Below are 22117 nucleotides of genomic sequence, written 5' to 3'. Positions count from 1 at the left end.
TATATATATATATATATATTATCATTATTATTTCTTTTATATTCTGACGACGGCCGCTGTAAAAAACCCCCACAAAAAACAGAAAGGGCACCTCCCTGAAATGAGACGGGAACCTCCCTGAAATAAGGTTTTGCAGGTTGGGATGTCTGTGCCATGCAAAGCTGCTCCAGATTTTGTCTGCTCCGGTTTTGATAAATTCCAATCAATGAGTGATAAGCAAAATGTAAATAAGTGCGCCTGTGTGCCACATTAATGAAACATTTTTTTTTAGTTCCACAACAGCTGAAGTGCTGAGATTGCCTACCCCTGATGTAAGTAATATCTTTGAGTCCGTGTTCCAGACACTATGCACCTCATATCAAACAAGGCTTATCATAACAAAGAGCACATACAGTATATTTATTTTCTGCCTAGCATAGTATAGGTGTGTCAGAAGGTTAATACGGTGAATACCTAGCAACACAATCACTAATCCAACATTTTTGTGGTATACACGTGTCTATTTTTTTCCGTTCAACCTATGGGCTGAATGAAAAAACAGATTTCACCATCAATACTTAGGAACATGTATGGAGGAATAACCTGTTTGCATTGTAGTCTGACTGGCTGCTGTGAAAATACCCAAATGGAGCTAGCAGATTGGCTGCCAGCTCTGTTCGCCCGAGAATTTTCCACCTGCCCCTTTAATCAGCTGATTGAGGGATGTCAGGCGGAAGTCTTGCTGACAGCAGCACCCATTGTGCGAATTTTAGCCAGTTTACCGGGAACCGGCCAAAATTCGTCCCGTGTGTGCCCTTCTTATGATTTAGCCCTGGGTCTCTCCACACATCGATATACCCCTTTATAGTAAAACATCTTTAATATATTGCACTGAAAGCCTACATGACCATGACGGGTGTACAAATCACTAATCACTGATCATTTCTGCACTTTGTTTCCTAATTCTGTAAATCACATCATAATGTGAAATATATTTGCACCCGGTCCACTGGAAGTTATTAAACCCACAGGCCCAGCAGCAGAGTGTTGTAGGTAATCATGTATCTGTGTGCTGTCTAGTGTTTGTACACATGTATCCTATTGTTGTAACTACATGCATGTTAGTTGTATGTATAGTATAGTAGTTGGGCATACAGTGTCAGACTATTTTGTACTCACATTAAGAAGAGAACCCAAAATACAGCTAGCAGGATCCAGGTCTCTGAAGAGAAGCTTGGGATTAAGTTCATGCTTCTGCTATGACTTCGCCTGTCCTGAATGTCAGCTTGCTTTAACTTCTACGTCACTTTGTTTCCTGTATCCAGGTATATTGTATAGCTACTTTTCAGTTCCTTAGTGCAACTTCCTGTGTGTCTCCCAGAGCAGTCACATGATCACATGATCTCATAGGCTGGCCCGCAGAAGGCCCTGTTAGCATGTGATAAATACCATGTTTTTATTGCACGCCATACAAAGGTATTGTGCAACAACAGGAGTATAGAGAATGCTTATGAGATTTATGGGAAAAATAGTACTTTAAAAAGCCAGAAAGATTCAGAAAACTCATCACATCGGGATCAGTAACATAGTTTTTTATTCTTCATACTAAACAAATACATTTTGCTGGGATTCTGCATGCACTTGTTTCAATATATTAATATTTACTCATGTATTATCAGAGAAGGTTATTACATTCTGTCTACAGGACTGCTGATGAAATCCCCAGAAAGATGTAGGCTCTCACTGCTGACCTCCTCAGCAGAATGTGAAATCCAGGCAAACATATGTACTGAATTGCAGCATGCAAACCAAACACAATCTTAGGGGGTTATTCACTAAAAAGCTAAAGGATCCAGCTTCGGCTGATCCTTCGGATCTCTTCGGCCACCTCTGCAAACCGAAGGGCTGCTGTACAGGCTATTCACAATAGTCCGTACAGCAGCCGAAGGCATATGCTTTGGCGCGACTGAGCCGAAGTTACAGTCAAAGCGCGGAGAAAGTCTAACGCCACGCAAATGACAGCTGAATGGAGCCAGCCGTGATCTCACAGCTCGCTCCGCCGAGTTGTAATGACAGATCAGTGTTCCTAAACAACCTGGGGTTATTAGGTTAGTGGGGCCTTTTCACAGACACGGTCACATTGCCCTGAATTGGCAGAGCTACAGTGTCTCTTGAAGCTGAATATTTAGTGCAAAGTAGCCCAATTTGTTGGCACAGCGAATGCATTGTACCACATATTTTTCCATGCTAAGGTGTCCCTCGTTCTCAGTTTTAAAGTTGGGAGGTATGTTGGTATGCTGTGCACCAATAAATAAGTGTTATCTGCCTTGCCTATGCAGTTTGAGGTCTGTAAATTACCAAACTGGTTTACAGCATTGAAAATATTTTGATAGATAAAACTGTAAACAACATGCATTTTGACTGGGTATTTAGCTGTCCCAGCTACATTTTGACCTTACATCCCCTTAAACATAAAACAACATGTAAATGTATCTGTGAAAAAGCTGCACACATCCACTCCTGCTGCTTTGTAATTCTTATTTGGGAACCACATAAGCTACATTTTAAACCACAGTAATATTATCCATCACTAGTTACACTACACTAGTATGCATGTTACTCAAATTGTATGTTAAAGTATAATTAAACTCTCATTTTTTTGCATATATCTACCCAGCAGTAGATATATGCAAAAAAATGTTTTAAAATTAAAAAGTTACCAAAAAAAGGTAATTACTTACCCTCGAACAGCGCCACTCGCTCCCGCCCGAAGATCGGAAGATTCCTGAGCGGCCGCGTTGGATGATGGGTTGGGCGCATGCGCAGTACAGATCTTCAGTGGGGAGGAGAGGCACAGTGGAGCTGAATGCATGCAGCCAGGAATGTGCACATCGGACAGACACCGTGGGACAGGAAGAGACAGCAGTCTGTGGTGCTTCAGAGACCGGCACCAGCACTGGAGGGACCACAAGTGGAAGACAGAAGATGATCGGATCAAGAGGCATCATTTAGGGTAAGTCCGTAAAATAGCAGGGGGGGGGGGAATATTTGTGACTTGAATGTCACTTTAAACCAAAACTTTTTTTTTCATTAGTTTTGGATAGGGTAATGAAGAGTTTAAGCCCCAGTTTGTTTGTTTTTTATGTCTATTTACAATTTAGTAAACATCCCTTTACTTTCTGTCCCAGAGATCAAACAAGTGAGAGGAAATCTCTAGCAGTGAGAGAGGGGACATTTCACTTTTACGTCATGAACTGCAAAGGATTAGAATGTACAATAATGAAGAGAACAGAGGAGTGCTAATACCCAAAAATTAATTCTTGGTAATGAGTTTAGGAAACAAGAAAAATGCATGAACTCATTCACTGTTGGAGGTCTTTCACAATGGAGAAACGAAAAGATGTTTTCCACATCTGTATGGAAAAGTTCTTTTCATTCTCTGTAGAATGATGGCTGGACCATATCATCTCTGATGGAGAATGGAATAATTGTCGTGGCTGTGTGGAGAAAGAGCTACTTAGAGAGGTGGTGCGATGTTGAGCACGGGGTAAACCTTTACTGCTCTCAATTAGAAAGGTGGAATCCTCAGTATGCCTTGGTGTAGGGCGGACTCAGCTGGCCAGGCTGAGCCGTAGCGGCAGATCGATGGAGCTCTGTGCAGCCAGCAGTTGTGAGGTACTGTGCCGCCAGCGAATCTGAATGGCTACGCTGCTGTTAGATGGTAGGAATGGTGTCCAGAAGGGAATGAATGGAGGTGGGGATAACGAGTGGTGGAGCAGTGCTATCGGAACAGTAGTGTCACCCCCTCTAAAAAGTTAGGCACTCGGTCATGGACCGAGAGCCCAACAGTGTCTGGAGTGAGGAGGGGACCCGGCGGCATACCTAATTCCGCCGGGTGAACGACCCCTCCTTTCTCTGCCCATGTCCATCACTAAGATGGCTGCCAGCAGGCATCAATGAGATTACCGCGCTTGCGAGATGACGTTATCACGCACGCACAGTGGGATGTCAGCCGGTCTCAGCTCCAGGTGACACCCGGCCTCTGGACGTCCCTGAGGTGAGATTATAATCTATCACAGGAGTGAGCTTGGAGTGGTGGCTACTTTACAACACACACAGGGACCATGAGAACAAAAGTAGCCACCCTCCAGGAGGAAGGACAATGTCAGCTCAAATTCAGAGTTTATTTGAGGATCTAAACACAAATAAGATACATTTTTGTTAATAGTTGGGGTACTTGAGTGCATTTTTAAGATTTAATTCCTAAGTTCAGTGTCCGTTGTAAGTAAACGGCCGGCCGGGAGCTTCTTGGATGTAACGGGGCATCTAAAGATGGTCTGTTAGCCCTGCCCACTCATGTGTGCCGTATGGCGCGCACGACCGGGAAACTGTCAAAATGATGCCTGTTTACATATAAGCGATCCGATGGCTATAAAGCCGCTGGTTCACTCTCCGGTGTCAGAATGCAGGAAGTGATGTACATTACATCACTTCCGCATTCTGCTGTCACTCTCCGGCTTCAGAAGATGGAGAGAAGCTGATGAAGCAGATCATCAGCTTCTTTGGAGGTCCCTAGCTGACATTAGCGGTCTTGAAGATCCCTGATGTCTCAATAAAGAGGACCTGTCACATCCTCTTTGCTATCACATAGGGGGCTTCTTAGCTATGTGATAACAATAAAGTTGAGGGGAAAAAAATTAAAGTTGCAAAACAAAAAATTAAAGTCCCACATAAAAAAAAGAATTAAAAAAAAAAACACAAAAAAATGTTAGTCCCCACCCCCACATACACACACACGCAAACATGCGTCAGGTGCGCATACGTGCAAAAACGACAATTGTGCCCATTATGCCGCACATGGTACATATCACCGCGAACGTCGCGGTATGAGCAATAATTTTAGAGCTATAAATCACTGATAACACTAAACTGATGAGTGGTAAAAGCTTTTAAAGCATCGCCTATGGTATATTTTGGGTATGGTAGTTTTTTTGCGGGTGCGCGCAATTTTAAGGCTTGTCATTGTTGGTGTCTATTTACCCGACGTGACCCCGTCTTTCATATTTTACCAAACAATTGGGTAATAAATGTATTATAACATAATGCAAAAAAAAAAATTTTTTTCCCCAACATTTTCAATAATGTTTCCTTAATGTAGAAAAACATAAAAATCCTGAGTGGTGATTAAATACCACCAAAAAAAAGCTCACTCTGTCCCCCAAAAATGGTATAAAATACATTTCAGTACAGTGCTGCATGACGGAATAAATGTCAGTCAAAGTACTGCAGCGCTGAATACTAAAAAATGGCCTGGCCATGAAGGGGATGTAAACACCTGGGGGGGAATTTATCATAGCAATTGCGAGTGTTTGAACTTGCACGGAATATATTTGCACCAGATTTATGATGCTAGTGTAATGTTGTTGATAAATGAGGTTTAATAGACTCCAGGAAAGAAGACTTCTAACTACAAGCAAAAAGCTTAACTGTCGCATCTTGAAGAAGTGGTCATGGGGACTTCTTAAGTTGCGATTGTTTTCTTAGGTGATGCTCCAGTTTCATACAGCCCAGAACACGTGCAGATGAAAAAAGATGAAAAAAACATGCAACTGTAAAAGTAGTGCAAGCTCTGAAGAAAACAGGTGAAAAAAACACTTACAGTTGGAAAAGTGGTGTAAGCTCAGGTGAAAACAGGGGCACATGTTGAAAAACAGATTTGCACATAAAATAAAATGTATCTAAAAGGCTAAAACTGGCGCAAGTGCTTTGAAACATTCCCCCCGGTCTTTAAGTGGTTGAAAAACAGAAAATAACATTTCCATTTGAATTTACAGATACAGATGTTGCTTCCTTGTACTTTTGCAATCTGGAGGCCTTCTGTATACCATAGAAATTTCCTTTGCTGCATGCGTGAATGGCTCACTGCTTTCCAGTCAGCAGGGAGATAAATGTCAAATTCCAGCCATCCATTGTAATAGGAGTTTCATTATTGGTGAGAACATTTCAACCATCAAGGGACACTGCAGCTTTCCTCATTGCAAAATTGAGATTGCACTAGGTGGATATAATGAAGGCAGACCCCTCCACATAGAAAGCAGCTTGATAAAGGTCGTAGTAAAAAAAAAAAGGTATTCAGAGAATAGAGAATGTTATCATTCTGCAAAAAGATTTTCTAAAAACCTTGAAAGGTATATGGCTTGCCTACAGGGGCTTAGTTGTTTTTTTTATTCTCAATAAAATTGGAGTTCCGTTATAAGGTCTTCATTAGACATAATGATGTGTAGTCACGCTCCAGGTTTTCAAACTCTGTACTATTGGCAAATGAGAACTTTGAAGTAATAAGCACATTTGAAAAATGTTTACCGCAGTGACGGAAACATTAATGACACCAAGGTAACTTTATAAAGGTTTGTGCAGATTATGTAGCATGTAATATGCTTTTCAATTTGGCTGCATTTTCTTTATTTGTTTTTATTAAGAACGTATACAAAGCACTTTTAAATGTACAGTTAGATGACACATTCTGAATCCAGCTGTTCCCTCTTCAAGCTCGAGATACAAATTTTAAAATAATTGGCTTCTTGGGCTGCATGAAACCTTGAGTGCTCAACTCCATAGGGATCTGTACACAGTAGAAAAATAAAAAAACTAAAAAGGTAAGCACCACAAAACAAAGCCAGTAAACAAAATATATTCGGCAATAAAGGATGTTTGTTTAAAATCATTACAACTGAATTTTCCTGTTTATTATGTATTACTTTTGTTTAGTATTTAGTCTAATATCTTCCTCTTTGGCTGTGTTCACTTATATGTGTTTTAGTGCTTGCTGCTCCTTTGGCGTGGTTACCAGCAAGGTATGTCTACCATAGGATGAATGGCAATACATGTAATATGTATGTAAAACACATCTAACATGCATTACACTGTATGAAAAATGCAGATATGTGAATGTAGACTTATAATGATGTGTGTGCTGGTGGTATATCTTTCGTAAGAACAGTAACCCGAGAGGTAGACTGCCAGTTGTAGTGTAAGCTCCTTTTCTTCATACTAATGGTAATCAGAAAGCTGTTGCTTGAAGAACTCCAGGAGTTTTTTTTTATGTGCTGGGTAACAAACAATTAAGTGTAATGAGGTGTAGGCCACCTCCTGGATAGTTAGCTGTTCTTTACAATTTTCACTTTCATTCATGCCAGGAATCTTTCGCTATACTGCTGGTACCGAGATGGGAAAGCTATGGCTCTCACACACGCCACATGTTTGACCGCCCCTCTCCTGGTGTCCATTTACAGAATGCTATGTATTCTGTGAGCCCATTCACAAAATACAAAGCATTCTGTGAGTGGACAAGGGGAGAAAGGGGTGGATAGTATGGCTTGTGTGTAGGAGAGTCATGGCTCTCCTGACGCAGTGCTGGAAGCATAGCAAACGTTTTCCAGGATGAATGAAATTGGAAAGAGTAAAGAATAGCCAGTGATACTGGGGGTGGCATACACCTCAATACACACTTTGTTACCCAATACCTTAATAAAAAAAATGATGGGGTTCTTCTTTAAAGCTGATCTCCACGTATAATTCACGAATTAATGCAGATATGTATTTATTGAATAAATCATAAATGTATTTTAAATGCATTCAGTATAATTTAGGGATGCACCGATATATCGGCTGCCGAAATATATCGACCAAGAATGGCACTTTTGGCATAATGCTGAAAGTGCAATTTTCTGGCCGATACAGCAGTGCATCTGTGTATTCTCTCCTCCCCACTGGACGCTGCTCTGTGTCCCAGCGGGGAGGAGAGAAACTGACAGCCGGCCGAGCGTTGCGGGAGGAGTGCGCTGTGAGCGGCTGGCGTCTCTCCTCCCACACCGCTCAGCCTCCTGTCACAGATGGGCAGAGCGGTGTGTGGGCGGAGACAGTCAGCTCTGTCACAGCAGGCTGAGCTCTCTCAGCGCTCGCTCGGCCTCCTGTGACAGCTGTCAGGAAGGAGAGCGAGGTACAAACATTCACAGGGTTATTCACAAAATGATGAAGGGTTTGGAGAAGGCAGGAAAAGTGAACAATCTAGGCCAAAATAGCTCATTTGGAAAATTTCTCCAATTCAGCTCACTTTTCAGTGTTTCGGTTTCAGCCTGACATGTTTTAAATTTCGGTTTCGTTTCGGTTTTGAATTTTGCATTTCGGTGCACCTCTAGTATAAATACCTAAGTATGACTTGATTTCAACACTCTGGAGAATGGGAGAGAAAGGGCCAGTACTTTGGGCCAATAAAGCTCCCTGTATTCACATGCCACATATGCTGACATACAATATACTGATAGGACAGAGAGGACCTCATCAGTCTGTTCCTGCTCCTTCTCTGTCCAATCTCAGGCTGCTAAATGTTAGGTCATCTGGCTGTGCTGTGTGGCAAGGCTGTGTAAATCTCAGGACTAGATGGACAAAATACTAATAGTTTTGCCTGTAAAACCGCTCTCATATGTGTATTTTGCTGTGTTCAGTTTTAAGCTGAAAAAGTATTGCTTAGTGATTTTTATGGATAGCAAATTGTGTTATAAATGCTCATTCTAAAAACACAGCTAGAATGCTTACCATTAAAGAGCAAGCAAAGCCATTTTTTTTAGAAGGGCATGGTTAGGACCCCTATCAGTGTTCCATCAGGGAGTTTTCTTCACTTCCTGTACTGCCAACAGCAGGAAGTAAGACAAATCTATCCAAACGAGGGGAAATCCCTTCTTGAAGAGATGTCACCAAAACCATTGTTCCCTTTGGAAGATTTCCCTTCACCTACTGTTGCTGTAACCTCCTTAAAAAACCACCACAATGGTCACCAGGACAAATAGTGTGAATCTCCCCGGGGATACAGAAAGGAGTAAGAACCTGACAGGGGTTTTAATTTTCCCTGCTCTGTGCAAGAAAAAAAACTTGATATACTTTAAATATAGTTAAGTATAGCCACAGTATGCCTCAGGAACACTCTGAAAGTACACTATAACTTCAATGAGAACCTGTGCAACACAAAAGTATACTTGTACAATACAATGGTAAAGGTTGTCTAAGGGCTCACAGATCTACTTTCCAGGTATGATAGCAACCACCATATATGGATTAACACTTTCGCTGCCAGAGTGTTATTTTGCACTTTTATTTTTTGCACATTTACTCTGACGCACGTGGTGATACTTAACGTATGTAGGCGCACCCGACAAGTGTTTGCATTAGTGTGCAGACGTTTGCAGGGACAGGGGGCTTTGGCTATTTTTACATTTATTTTATTTAACTCTATTTTTGTTTTACTTTATTGACATCACATAGGGGGCTTACAAGCCCCCTAATGTGATAGCATATTGAAGGTGACAGGTAATCTTTAAGGTGACATTAGGGGTCTATTAGACCCCTAATGTCACTTTTGCACTTCAAAGAAGCTGATCAGGTACAGATAGTGTTTGATCAGCTTCTGTACTGGCTTCTCTAGCCAGGGTATGACAGCTGAGAAGCCGGAAGTCGTGCAGTCAGCGTTGCTTTCTGCTTCATTCAGCAGGAAGAAGATCAGCGAATGGATGTTTGATCTCACTGCTACCCGTCGATACCCATGAGGCCGGTCCCAGGCCAAGGAAGCAAAGGGGGGGGGGCTCTGTTTACCGTCCCTGAAAGCAAACAGCTGCCAGAATCGCTTCCAGTGTAAAGCCGAAAGTCAGCTTTTCACTGGTAAACAGACAGACTGGCTGCGCACCCCTGTGATCTAGAGCCACTGGGAGTGTGTTTACAGGGGCCAACATTTTTACCACACAGGAAGTTAATCTCTCCAATGCAGCCTCCAATGGCAATAAACCCTGACAGGAATTCTAGTCCTTTTCCACTCTATCCAAAGCATAAAAAAATACGTCTTGACTATGTTACATTTTAACAGAATGTGGGATTTTGCAAAGATGAAGTCTGGCTCCAATCAAAACTTTTGATTCAGTAGAGAAGAGTTAGAGGCTCTTTCATGTATGTACTGCTTCCTGAATCCCTTTTAAGGAGATTTTCCCTCACTTTCATTTCTAGTTACAGCACAGGAAGTCAGAGAGAATCTCCTTTACGGGAACACAAACAGCAAAAGAACGGATACAGGTTATAAGCCTTCCCCATACTATTAAGCCAATGCTCCTATTGCTGAGTCCCCGACGGGGATTTAGATAGCAGCAAAAACCTGGCCCTACAAAGAATGTGAGGGGAGATCTGCCCAACTGAAACATACATTAAAATAAAACGGGTCCTAGACCTCTCCTATTCTATCCAAAACAACACATCCTTCCAGTTTAAGAAGAATTAAAAGGATGATAATACTTCAACTGCTTCCTTTTGACTACATGATATGTAAATCATTAGATAGAGATGGATAATGCTATCTTTATAACAAGTGTAGAGAGTTAGCTAACCATAGTGGCTTTACAGGGTCGACAGATGAAGTGCTGGAGGATGGCAGCCGTTGCTACTTTCATGCTTAGCATAGCAAATCTCATTCCAATGCAGTTTCGGGGTCCATCTCCAAAGGGCAGGAAGGTGTATGGAGTATGATTTTCTCTGTTTTCCTTGCTAAACCTGTAGGAAAAGACATTAATGCCTAATGAAAAATATCGGGATTATTCAAAACAAGGAAATGCAAAGTAGAGATGTGGCACACAGTAATAAGCCTCCTTTTATATTCTAAACTACACTGTAACAGGCACGCTATGCACATAAAACTTTCAGTAACTTATCTGGTTAATTACAATGGACTACTGTAGTCTTTTTTCAGGATATTAAAGGGTTATAGTGTTATAATGTAAATAAAACCTACAATGTTTGACCAGATCTGGTATTCAAGAAATGGAACTTCAGTATGCTAAGTGACACTAAACTCAGGCATTAAATCTTAAAAATGCCTTCAAGCACCCTAACGAATAACAAAATGTATCTTATTTCTGTATCACTCAGCTGTAGATCCTCAAATCATCTCTGAATTAATGCTGACACTGTCCTTCCTTCTGGGGGTGGCTACTTTTTTTGCTAAGGTCTCTGTGTGTGTTGTAAAGAAGCCACAGCTCCAAACTCACTCCTGTGATGGACTACAATCTCACATTTAGTTAGCTAGTTTGTATTGAAATTGTAGTCCATCACAGGAACAAGCTTGAAACAGTGGCTACTTTACAACACACACAGGGACAATAAGGAACAAAAGTAGCCACCCTCCAGAAGGAAAGACAGTATAGAAATCCCATCATTTGCATATAATTCTATTGTTTCCCCGGGGCCCTGTTTGGTGAAACCCTAAATGGAGATGTCAAGAGCTCCACTGCTATAGCATACTGTATGATCTTTTTGACAATGGACACATCTAGCAAGTGCATCCATATATATGGAAATCCAGCCATTCAGTATGACCTTTGGCAGTGAGTTTCAGTAGAGAATTTAACATATTTGACAAAACTGTGTGAAAACAGCCTCCATAGAGTGGACCAAAGGGAGAGCCAAAGACTGAGTCAGATTTTAACTGGAGATAATATCTCTGCTATCTGTATATAGTCTAGTAGCCTGTTTAGCTAGGATGTATAATGGTCATTATCACTATTCTCACTCTTGGAGGTAATTTCTTAGACAGTATCTCAATGTCTTGAAGGAGGGAAATAGGAAAGTAAGAGTCTATTTAGGAAAGGAATTTAAGAACTGTATCTCTTTACCTTTCAGGCCGGAACTCCTCGGGCTCTGGCCAGTATTCTGGATCGTTATGCAACACATATGCTGGGATCATACAGACCATCCCTCTTGGTATGGTAACACCATTGATTTCAACAGTTTTCTTTGATACCCTCTCCACTCTTCCCGCAGGAGGGTACATGCGGAGAGTTTCCTGAATCACCATATCCAGATATTCCATTTGCATCAGAATGTCATAGGTGGGGCTGGCCTGAGAGGGTGACATTAATTAAGTACACATAGGCAATTAATAAAAACCAACTTTAGTGCATATTCAAATTCTAACTGGATGACATTTAGTTTACTAAAGCCCTCTATATTATAAACAATTACCACTTGTACAAGGGCACAACTGGGACAGTTTTCACCCCAAATCAATACAAAGTGTATGAACAAGAACCACGACAGGATCATAATGTATCCTGATGTATGTTATTTACCCTACATATAAATGTAACATGTTCAAGCTGAGAAATTCGAAATTGTATTTGTTATGTAATAAAAATATGATTTTTGTTCTTATTGCAAACTCTTTTAATGACCGTTTATTGAGGGACAAAGGAATGTTGTAATTCTTGGACATACAAGTTATATTGCCACCTTCCTGGCAATATAACAGCTGGCAAACAAGTACATTTTTAAAGCCAGTCCCACTATAACCCCACCAGGGTTATACAGAGCTGCCTTAACTTTTTTGTTTGTCACTGTCCAAACCTCCTTAAGATGACAGTATAAGAAGTATTACATTCCTGTGTTCCTCAATGGACAATAAAGAAACATATTTTCCATACTGGTATCCTTTCATTCTGTTAGGACCTGCATTTTGCTTGGTATCAATCTCCTGTAATGCCCTGTGCAGCAAAACTCAGATTGAAAGAGGGAGGGACAGCAATAAGAGTCAGTCGGGTGTGCTGCATATGCATGTGTTTGTTTGTTTTTTGGCACAGGGTCCCCCCTAAAATTCATACCAGAATTGGGAGGGGGGAACCTCACGCTGTTTTTTTTAAAATTTTATTGTTAATTTCAAGTTTAACAACATTATCACATTTGGACAAAATTTGAATGAGTCCGAATTTTCGTTATCAAAAATTCAGATACGTTCAAATTCTTTGTTGCATTCTGGCATTCAAAAGCATCTGGATGTCCGAAAATGCAGATTTTCATCCAAATGTCAGTTCGGACAAGAACGAATGCACATGTCTACTTTTAGCTGTAGTAGCCCTTCTCAGGACCCTATAGCACAATAAAACCATGATGTTTCTATATTGTAGTTACATGAGAATTGTCTTTGATGTCTATCTGACCCAGTTGTAGCAGCTCTTCCATACTGCTCCACATGTCTGAATGCAAACGGCTGCCCAATGTGACTGTCCTTGTTTAGGGCTGTGCTGGCCAGCAATCAGATCATGCGTACAAATTCAACTTCACTCTAGTGTGTACAGCCAGCTTAAATCACTTCAGGTTTGATCTATTGCTGCTGCAGAGGTAACCTTGGGTCTGGATAAAGTCCATCTGTACCAGATTCAGTTCCCCGTGAGAAAAAATAACATGTAAAAAAATCCAAATGAAATAAAAATATATTAAAATGAGGTACTCCCAGTAAAAATGTAGGTTCCCAAGAACATTATTACTAAATGTGTTAGTGTCAAAAATCATGCAAGGATGGGCAAACTCTGAACATTGTGGCACTGAACTGATTCCTGTCCATACACACCTAACTTGATCTTATCTTAAAGCAGAACTCCAGTTAAAACTTTTATTGCAAGGGTTAGGTGCTCACCCAATCCTCTGAGCCAGCTAGCTCTTAGACCATCCCTGGAGCCTCTCTCCCCCTCCGCTGCAGCAGTCTAAGGATCCTTGGATCAACACGACTAATACACTGTATAGGACATGAGGATGTCGAGGGATATACTATCGGGCCATGCCAGAGTAGGCAGGCAGGAGGGAGCGATGTGACACCTGGCCAGCTCGGAGGTTTGGGTGAGTATAATTTTGCTATTTTTCACCCTAGGCAAAAACAAGCAGTTAACCCTTGCAATGTGGGGGTAGCCCCACTGCAAGGGTTAATAAAAGTTTCAACTGGAATTGTTCTTTAATGTCATACAAATATTTTAACGTTACTTTTACCTGTGCACGTCACATTGTAACAGCAAAAGGGTAAAATACTCCTAAATTGAAAGCACAATTTATCATTCACATAAAGATCATACTCATGTGGTAGTCTTGTGGTATGTAGTTTAGGAGAATTAAACATGCTGAACCTGCTAATCTGTTTCTTGTAAATTACAGATGTAAAGCTGCTTATCATGAGGGAGATTCTTACCTTGTTGGGCAGATATAAGTCAACTTCCTCCTGAAGTTTTTGTTGTACATCAGGATGTGTTGCCAGGTTATAAAATAGACTGGTCAGTGTCGAACTAGTGGTCTCATATCCAGCGAGTATAAAAACAACAGATTGGGCCATTATTTCTGAATCTGTCAGTGCTGTAAAGATGGATTCAAGGTTTGTTAGTGCTAATAAAGACATATTTATCTGTGCTCCGAGCTAATGCAAGTCCTCATATACAATTATTTGGTGAAAACTGGGTGCTTTTTAGGCTTCAGGGTCTGCAGACCTGTTAACAATACAGATCTAAGATGGTCATATCTATCAAAGGTATCCTTGGAAGACCTACTACCTCTTATTTTAAAACCCAACTGTAATTTTGCAGGCACTTATGTGCTTCATAATAGACATGGAAGATGGGAAGTGCCTTTTTTAGGTACTTCTCAGTCTAGTACTTACGAGTTTCAGCTTGTTTAACAGCAATGTGTGACTAAGCTTTTGAGAAGCTTCAAGCAGCTTTCTCGAAGCCTTTAACACACTCTTCTGCTCCAGTTTGGGGATGTTAAACACAGATTTTATTAGTGCTAGTTGTCACTTAAAGATGTCACTTAAAGCACTGCAAGGGTTAACTGCTGGTTTTTCTCTAGGGACGATAATAAAGAAGATATACTCACCTGATCCTAAGTTCTATGGTAGTGACTGCTCACCTCGCTACCCCTCTGCTCCAGCTGTGGTATGTCCCTCCGCCTCCTCACATCTAATACGCTGTAATAGACGTAATTACGTCATGAGTCTTTAAACCACTAGAGCCTGGGGGAGAAAAGGCTGCAGGGACTCTTCTAGCAGCCAGGCAGGACCAAGGATTAAGTGAGTATGTCTTCTTTCTTTTCGCTCTCTAGACAAAATGAACAGTTAACCAATGTGGTGCAGGAGTAGCCCCACTGCAAGGGTTAATTTTTCAAATTCCTGGAGTTCCTCTTTAAAACAAGCTGCAAGCAGGCTTTCAACAAGCTTCGATGCTACTTGAAAGCTTGCTAAAGCCTGTAGGAGCTTGTTAAAAGACAACCAGCACTTACGAAGATTTGTGTTAACGTTTCCAAACTGGAATTAAACAGCTTTACAGGCTTCAAGAAAGCTGCTATAAACTTTCCAAAATGTTTTGTAACAGCTTGCTGGTCACATTGCTCTAATACAAGCTGAAGCCCGTGTGTACTAGGCCTTAGTGTATTTTGGAAAGGTGATGTTAACCTCACCTCCCAGGAAACCTTGTCTCCCATATATTTACAACCTGCACTTTAATATATACATGTCACAACTGCAGTTGTTAGGACATTAGATGATTGGAGGGTTGTTTTAAAGAGAGAGTTTATTGTCAATTGTGTTTAAGTTCACAGATGTTAAATAACAACTCCGTCAGCCTAAGATAAACTGGCCACAGAGAGCTCAATCGCAAAAACAAGTAACACATAGCTGCCAACTGTCCTGGATTTGCCGGGAGAGTCCCACCTTCTGTCAAGCCATCCCTCTAAACCTGTGCCCCAGATTTTGTTCCTGCTATCACAGGGAAGCTACCTCTGCCTAACCTCGCCTTGGTGCTCATTAACCCCTTCCCAACCATTGACGGGATTATCCCGTCACGGTCGTTCAGTTCGTTAACGACCGGTGACGGGATAATCCCATCATGTGATACAGTGAGCACTGGTAGGTAAAAGGGACCAAGAGCTCATTGACTTAGTGCTGTTGATGGGTCCCTTGGGGTCCGAGGCAGATCCTCAACAGCAGATTAGGTGGTCACAGTTCTGTGATGACAGCCAGACCTGATCGTTGTGACAGTTATACAGCCGGCAGCAGCTGACTGTGTTGTGTGCAGCTGGAGCCGTCTGTGTGTTTACAAATTGATACAAATAAGGGGAATTTATCAAAACTGGAGCACACAATCTTCAGCAGTTGCCCATGGCAACCAATCAGCTTCTCTCTTCAGTCTGTTCAGTTAAAATTTGAAAATCAAAGAGAGAAGCTGATTGGTTGTCATGCACATCTGCTCCAGATTTTGCCTGCTTCACTTTTGATAAATTCCCCTCAATGTATCTCTCAGCAGAATACTGTATTCTACTAAGAAATACTAAGTATCAAAGCTCCTGGAAAAAAAAAAAAAACCCTTAGTGCCCCCTAGTTTAAAAAATGTTTTTAATTTTTTAACATAAAAAAAAGAAAATAGTCAAAATAAGTTATAAAAAATATGTTTAATAAACAAAATGATAAGAAAATATAGTGCTGAGGAGGGTATTAAATATAGGAGACAAACATACCCCATTCTAAAATTGTTCCACACTAAAATTGTATTTCACTCCTTGTATCTTGTGACCTATAACTCCCAAAGTAAACTGAAATCCCAGACATATGATATACCCTATAAATCAGGACAAAAATACGAATTAATTATAAATGACTTTCTGTTAGCTACACTAATTATGTATACATTATTATTGCCAAAACTGTGACAAATGTGTTTTTTTTTTCAATTTTGTTTCAACTTTTTTTGTATTTTTAAAAAATAAAAATAAAAATTTCTTTATGCATATGTCACATTAACTTAAACCCCATCTTGTCCTTTAAAAAACAGTATATAATATGTGTAGGTGCAATGAATGAGGAAGATGGAAATTATGGTTGAACAAAATCATAGCAAAAATGGCAAAAATGCTACGGTCCCTGGAAGCGAAAAAAATGTCTGAAGCTGTGTTACTAAGGGGTTAATCTGCATTCAGCTGTGGGATTTACATATCAATAAGCTATGATTTATTTCCATTCAAATACATAATTGCATTGATATGCAAATTACGTCCACCATCAATGTCACTGAATGCTTCCCACATGGGGGAATGTAAAGAATGAGGAGGATGCCTGGGAGTCCTAACAGCCGCCTGTTGTCATTGAGTGTGACCAGGTAAAGGTGCTGCAGAGGTGAGAGTAGATGTTACTGTGTGTGATATAGAGGTTAGCAAAGAGATGGAGGGGGTCACTGTAATTACCTCTGTTACATTGGTGGTCAGTGTAAATCCCCCTTCACATTGGCTGTTAGTGTAAATCCCCCTTATATTGGTGGTCGGTGTAGAATCCATCTTACTTTGATGGTCAGTGTAAATCCCCTTTACATTGGTGGTCAGTGTAAACCCCCCCTTACATTGGTGGTTAGTGTAAAGTCCCCCCTTACATTTGTGATCAGTGTAGAATCTCCCTTACATTGGCGGTCAGTGTAAAATCCCCTTACATTTGTAGTCAGTGTAGAATCTCCCTTACTTTGTCGGTCAATGTAGAGTCCCCCCTTACATTGGTTGTCAATGTAGAATCCCCCTAACATTGGTGGTCAGTGTAAAATCCCTGGTACATTGGTGGTCAGTGTAGAATGCCCCATTACGTTGGCGGTCAGTGTAAATCCCCTTTACATTGGCGGTCAGTGTAAATCCCCTTTACATTGGCGGTCACTGTAAATCCCCTTTACATTGGCTGTCAGTGTAAATCCCCTTTACATTGGCGGTCAGTGTAAATCCCCCTTACATTTGTAGTCAGTGTAGAATCTCCCTTACTTTGTCGGTCAATGTAGAGTCCCCCCTTACATTGGTTGTCAATGTAGAATCCCCCTAACATTGGTGGTCAGTGTAAAATCCCTGGTACATTGGTGGTCAATGTAGAATCCCCCATTACGTTGGCGGTCAGTGTAAATCCCATTTACATTGGCGGTCACTGTAAATCCCCTTTACATTGGCGGTCACTGTAAATCCCCTTTACATTGGTGGTCACTGTAAATCCCCTTTACATTGGCGGTCACTGTAAATCCCCTTTACATTGGCGGTCAGTGTATATCCCCTTTACATTGGTGGACAGTGTAAATGCTCCGTTATTCACTGTCTAACCAGCAGTTTTCCACCTTGCACCTTTGATTTTAAAATCCAACTTTTTTCGAGCTAGTTAGTGTCGGCAGGGCCACCCACAGCTTTAATTATCTGCTGCTGCCTAATCGGCCAGAATTCAAGAGTGTATGCCCAGCTTAAAAGTTATAGCTAGCTAAACAAATACATAAATATTTTTTACTAATGACCAATATCTTCTTCGCTGCATTTTTGTCGTTATTATGATAAATATATCTGTATTTTACAATTAAAGGCCAGCTCCAGGGAAAAAAACGTTTTCCCATGCGGCGGGGCAGCCACATACTGCGAGGGTTCATTGTTAACTAAGTAAAACAGCTTTTTTTTTCGTCCCCTAGACATAAACCAGCAGTTAACCCTTGCAATGTAGGGCAGCCCCACTGGATGGAAAAACGTAATTTCCCTGGAGCTTGGCCTTAAATTATACAATAGGGTAATAGTATACAGTACAGTAAACTCCCCATATTCCGCTTTCAAACTACTGGCACGTTCAAGCAACTGGCAAAAAAATTGAGGACATAAATTCAGCGTTCGACAGCAGAAAGTAAACAATTGGGAGCAACAACCAGCCTGCTATTGGCTATTTCAAATTGCAATAGCTAATAGCAGGCTGGCTATTCTACACGCTCACTGAAAAGAGGAGCAGACCTGAGAGAGAACTTTCTCGCGCCGTGGGGGGAGGGTGGGGTGTTTGCTTGAGAGTTACTATTAACTCTCAAGCATCCAGAAACTACTGTTACCCCATATAGGTGCCGGATAACTGGGAGTTTACTGTACCTCTGGGAAAACCACACTCATTTTAAATGACTGCCCTGCCCCTAATTAAAATACATTCTCCACCTACAAGCTTGCTAAACAAAACCGCAAAAAAAGGTGTCTCTGGATTTTGTTTTTTTAAATGTTGGCAACTATGGTATTGCTCCTAATTTCTTGCATTGTTTGCTATTATTATACCATTTATGTTGTGTAAAAGAGGAATAATGGGCACCTTAGGTGAACAAAGATGCACATTATTGTACCCATTCCTTTATTCCTGTATGAAAAAGTGAAGGTTCCTGGTACGCCGACCAGATACCCTGATAGGAAGGTAGCAACTAAAGGTAAAGAAAAAAACATGCATCATCAAAATGTAAAAACAAAGTATGTAATATGTAAAAATTCTAATTGTTTTTATACAAGTGTTACAAAAAAAAACAAAAGTACGATAACAATTCACCTTAAGGATTCAAGCACCATGTAAATGTTTGTGTAAATGAAAAGTAAGCCTATTAATATACTGTAAGTCTGTTTACCTTTTTGTTCTTTGTTCGTATCATTAATGTCTTCTGTCCTTGAATCCAGCATGAGCTGTAGGAAGTCCACCCCCTGTTGATTAAAAAATAACAAGCAGACGTGATGACATACATCACATTAGGACAGTAGGACAGTGGCAGATCATGGAAAAAAAAAAAGTGTAATTTAATGCCATTCTCTACCTTCACCCTAAAGGCAAACATCATGCAGAATACTTCATTTATATACAAATACTGAGTTCCTATGTCTACCGTAGTTTTTTTTTGGATATACCATTTGGGAAGAGAGAAAAACCTTTAAGGGTGGATTCATGTTTACAATGCAAGTTGACAGGTGTTGCCTTTCCTATTAAAATTCGCATAGACAGGTGAAAAAAAATGGACATAAACTTTTATTGGCCAATGCGTGTCAATGTGCTGCATAAATGTGAACTCTAACCATTAAAAACCTCTGCATTTGTGTTAATGCTCGTTAACAAGCACACATTGAAACACGTGTATGAATGGGCCCTTAGGGAAACGTGCACTGAAGGAAGTAGGTAAGCTGCCATTGTTGACCTCTCTGTCTAGCTCATATGTTGATCCAACAACTTCAATACTTTCCTAGTCACTGTAAGGAATATCCTGATAAAGAGATGTAACTTTCTTTTTGACGTACTGTACTTTTAAATGATATAGCATTTGGGATTAAAAGTACAATTCCTGTGACTGCAGATAACACCAAGCTATATAGTAGAATACAGTCCTTACAAGATGTCTCTAACCTTTAGATTGTAAGCCCTCAGGGGCAAGGCCCTCCTTACCATCTTGTCTTGAATTGTATTGTAATTGTAATGTCTTCCTTATATTGTAATGCGCTGCGCAAACTGTTGGCGCTATATAAATCCTGTATTATAATAATAATAATAATACAAGCAGACCAGAATGCACTGTTTGATCGGGCAACCATGCGTAAAACGAGGTTTAACCCTTTTGCTGCCTGCAACGCATGTCATACGTCACTGGCAGCGGGCCCCTCTAAACAGACTATCTTACATTAGAAGCTATTCTGGTGCTGCTGCCAGATCACTTTCAGGGGCTGGTGAAGTGTAAAGCATAGCTTCTTTGCAGTGGAAAGGTGACACTAGGGGGGTGATTTACTAACCTAAACACACGCATGCACTAGGTGCGTGTGATTTTTCACACAGCAAAACGTATTTATCAACCAAAAAGTCTCTAAAAGCATATTTCCACTAATGCCATATATGGAAAAATCATGCACATGATGCATATATAATGCTGCTTCACAGTTTAGACAAAAATGGTTAGCTCATGCATTTACATTCCTGCATTCATCAACGCAAGCAACATAACATAGAGCTAATTTACACAACATCACCTTGCAATTCATGCAGGGCTTTGTACAACACACCTGCTGGGTGTGTACACACTACAAAGGTGTTTAGATTCCACCCATAGATCATGCTGGGAGGGAACACACTACAGAGGTGTATACATGTTCGTGGTGTGTTTATAAGGTTAGTAAATCAACCCCTAGGAGTCTAACAGACCCCTAATGTCACCTTAAAGAGTCCCTGTCACCACCCAATATGCTATCACATAGAGGGTAAGTAAAATAAAATGGAAAAAAAAGTCCCCTGCCCACGCGAATGAGCGCTTAGTAACGTTAAACATGCGTCGTGTGCGCCTATGTTCCAAAACCATCTTGGAGTTACTCCACAATACATAGAATCCTGGGAGACTGGCAATATGTCAAGAGATCCTTGGTTTTGTTGGCGGTGTACCACCACCGTGGCACAAGGGTAAAGAGGATAGCCAGTTCTAATGCTGCTAATAGGCATGGGGGGGTTGCCTGTCTGTGTACGTGAGCAGTCATTTGGGCACTTAGTGAAGGGGGCATACAATGTACGTCTACCGTCACTAAGGGGCTAAATCTTCTAAAAAAAAGCTTATTGGTTGTCATGTACAGCTGCTCCAGATTTTGTCTGGTCCAGTTTTGATAAATTTCCCCTCCCATGTTTTAGTAGAGTGGCCTTACTGAGTGGTCTTCTTTCTGGCGCTTCTCCTTGAATCTAGTAATAGCATTCATGTAGAAATTCAGAAAGTCTTCTGGAAACAAGGAGACGTTCATCCACTCCAGGACAGGACGAATGAATGGAAAAAGAACTGAAAGCAAAATAGTCATGGAACTTTTTAGTGCAACAGATTTTCTGTATTTCAAAGTTGTTGGGCATAATGCAAATGTGTATTTTTTTGTTTAATTGAAATAATATACATTTATTCCAAGCAATCTAGGGACACTGTATAAAGAATGCACATTGGATTTTAGTCAGAAGTTGAACATACTGTGAGGGGGGTTCATCAAGACTGGAGCAGCAGTTCATGGCAATCAGCTTCTCTCTTTCATCTTCAAATCTCAATCAAATCTCAACAAACTGAGGAGAGAAACTGATTGTTTGCCCTGGGCAAATCTGCTCCAGTTTTGACCAATCCCCCCAGTATGTTTATAAATGTTTATTGTAATTATTGCATACTACCTTGTGAATTTAACTGTAAATAAAATGTTTACAAAAAATAATGAAATGTAATAAACCTATGCCTTACTTGCTAAATCCCACTTAACATATTCTCCAAAAAATATTTGTAATATATAGTTTATAAATAGCATCTTGTGCAGTGTAAATTGTTTATTTACATTCTAACAGGTAATTATCATTGGTGTTACACGATGGGGTTCATTTACAAAAGTTAATCCCGGTGTATAGATGCCATTTGCATTTTACTAGCGCCCCTAGATGGTGCCGATGAGTATAGTAAATTCCTCGTCAAGAGGTGCTATTGAAATGCAAACAGAATCTGACTGCCAAACT

The 22117-nt window shown here is 40.6% G+C and overlaps 2 protein-coding genes across 3 annotated transcripts in view; both read right to left on the bottom strand.

The window, feature by feature from the left end:
• Nucleotides 1–1262, bottom strand: part of LOC108790580 (cytochrome P450 3A9-like) — a 36804-nt gene extending 35542 nt beyond the window's left edge. Inside the window, exon 1 of the mRNA XM_018560881.1 lies at nucleotides 1159–1262. Within this exon, the coding sequence (XP_018416383.1) occupies nucleotides 1159–1229 (71 nt within the window). The 5' untranslated portion in view covers nucleotides 1230–1262. The remainder of the gene's footprint in view (nucleotides 1–1158) is intronic.
• A 5218-nt stretch (nucleotides 1263–6480) lies between these two features.
• Nucleotides 6481–22117, bottom strand: part of LOC108790579 (cytochrome P450 3A9-like) — a 33866-nt gene continuing 18229 nt past the window's right edge. Inside the window, exons 8-13 of one of the 2 annotated variants that reach the window (XM_018560879.1) lie at nucleotides 21286–21413; nucleotides 19248–19320; nucleotides 14024–14175; nucleotides 11685–11911; nucleotides 10404–10566; nucleotides 6481–6601 (exon numbers count right to left, since the gene is read on the bottom strand). In XM_018560879.1, coding sequence (XP_018416381.1) covers nucleotides 6524–6601; nucleotides 10404–10566; nucleotides 11685–11911; nucleotides 14024–14175; nucleotides 19248–19320; nucleotides 21286–21413 — 821 coding nt within the window. In that variant the 3' untranslated portion in view covers nucleotides 6481–6523. Of the gene's footprint in view, nucleotides 6602–10403; nucleotides 10567–11684; nucleotides 11912–14023; nucleotides 14185–19247; nucleotides 19321–21285; nucleotides 21414–22117 lie in introns of both variants that reach the window. The other variant, XM_018560878.1, reaches the window with a different exon arrangement.

This window comes from Nanorana parkeri, unplaced genomic scaffold, assembly GCF_000935625.1.
Source record: "Nanorana parkeri isolate BGI_ZX_2015 unplaced genomic scaffold, ASM93562v1 scaffold483, whole genome shotgun sequence".
Taxonomy (NCBI): domain Eukaryota; kingdom Metazoa; phylum Chordata; class Amphibia; order Anura; family Dicroglossidae; genus Nanorana; species Nanorana parkeri.
This window is presented reverse-complemented; position numbering and strand designations above follow the sequence as displayed.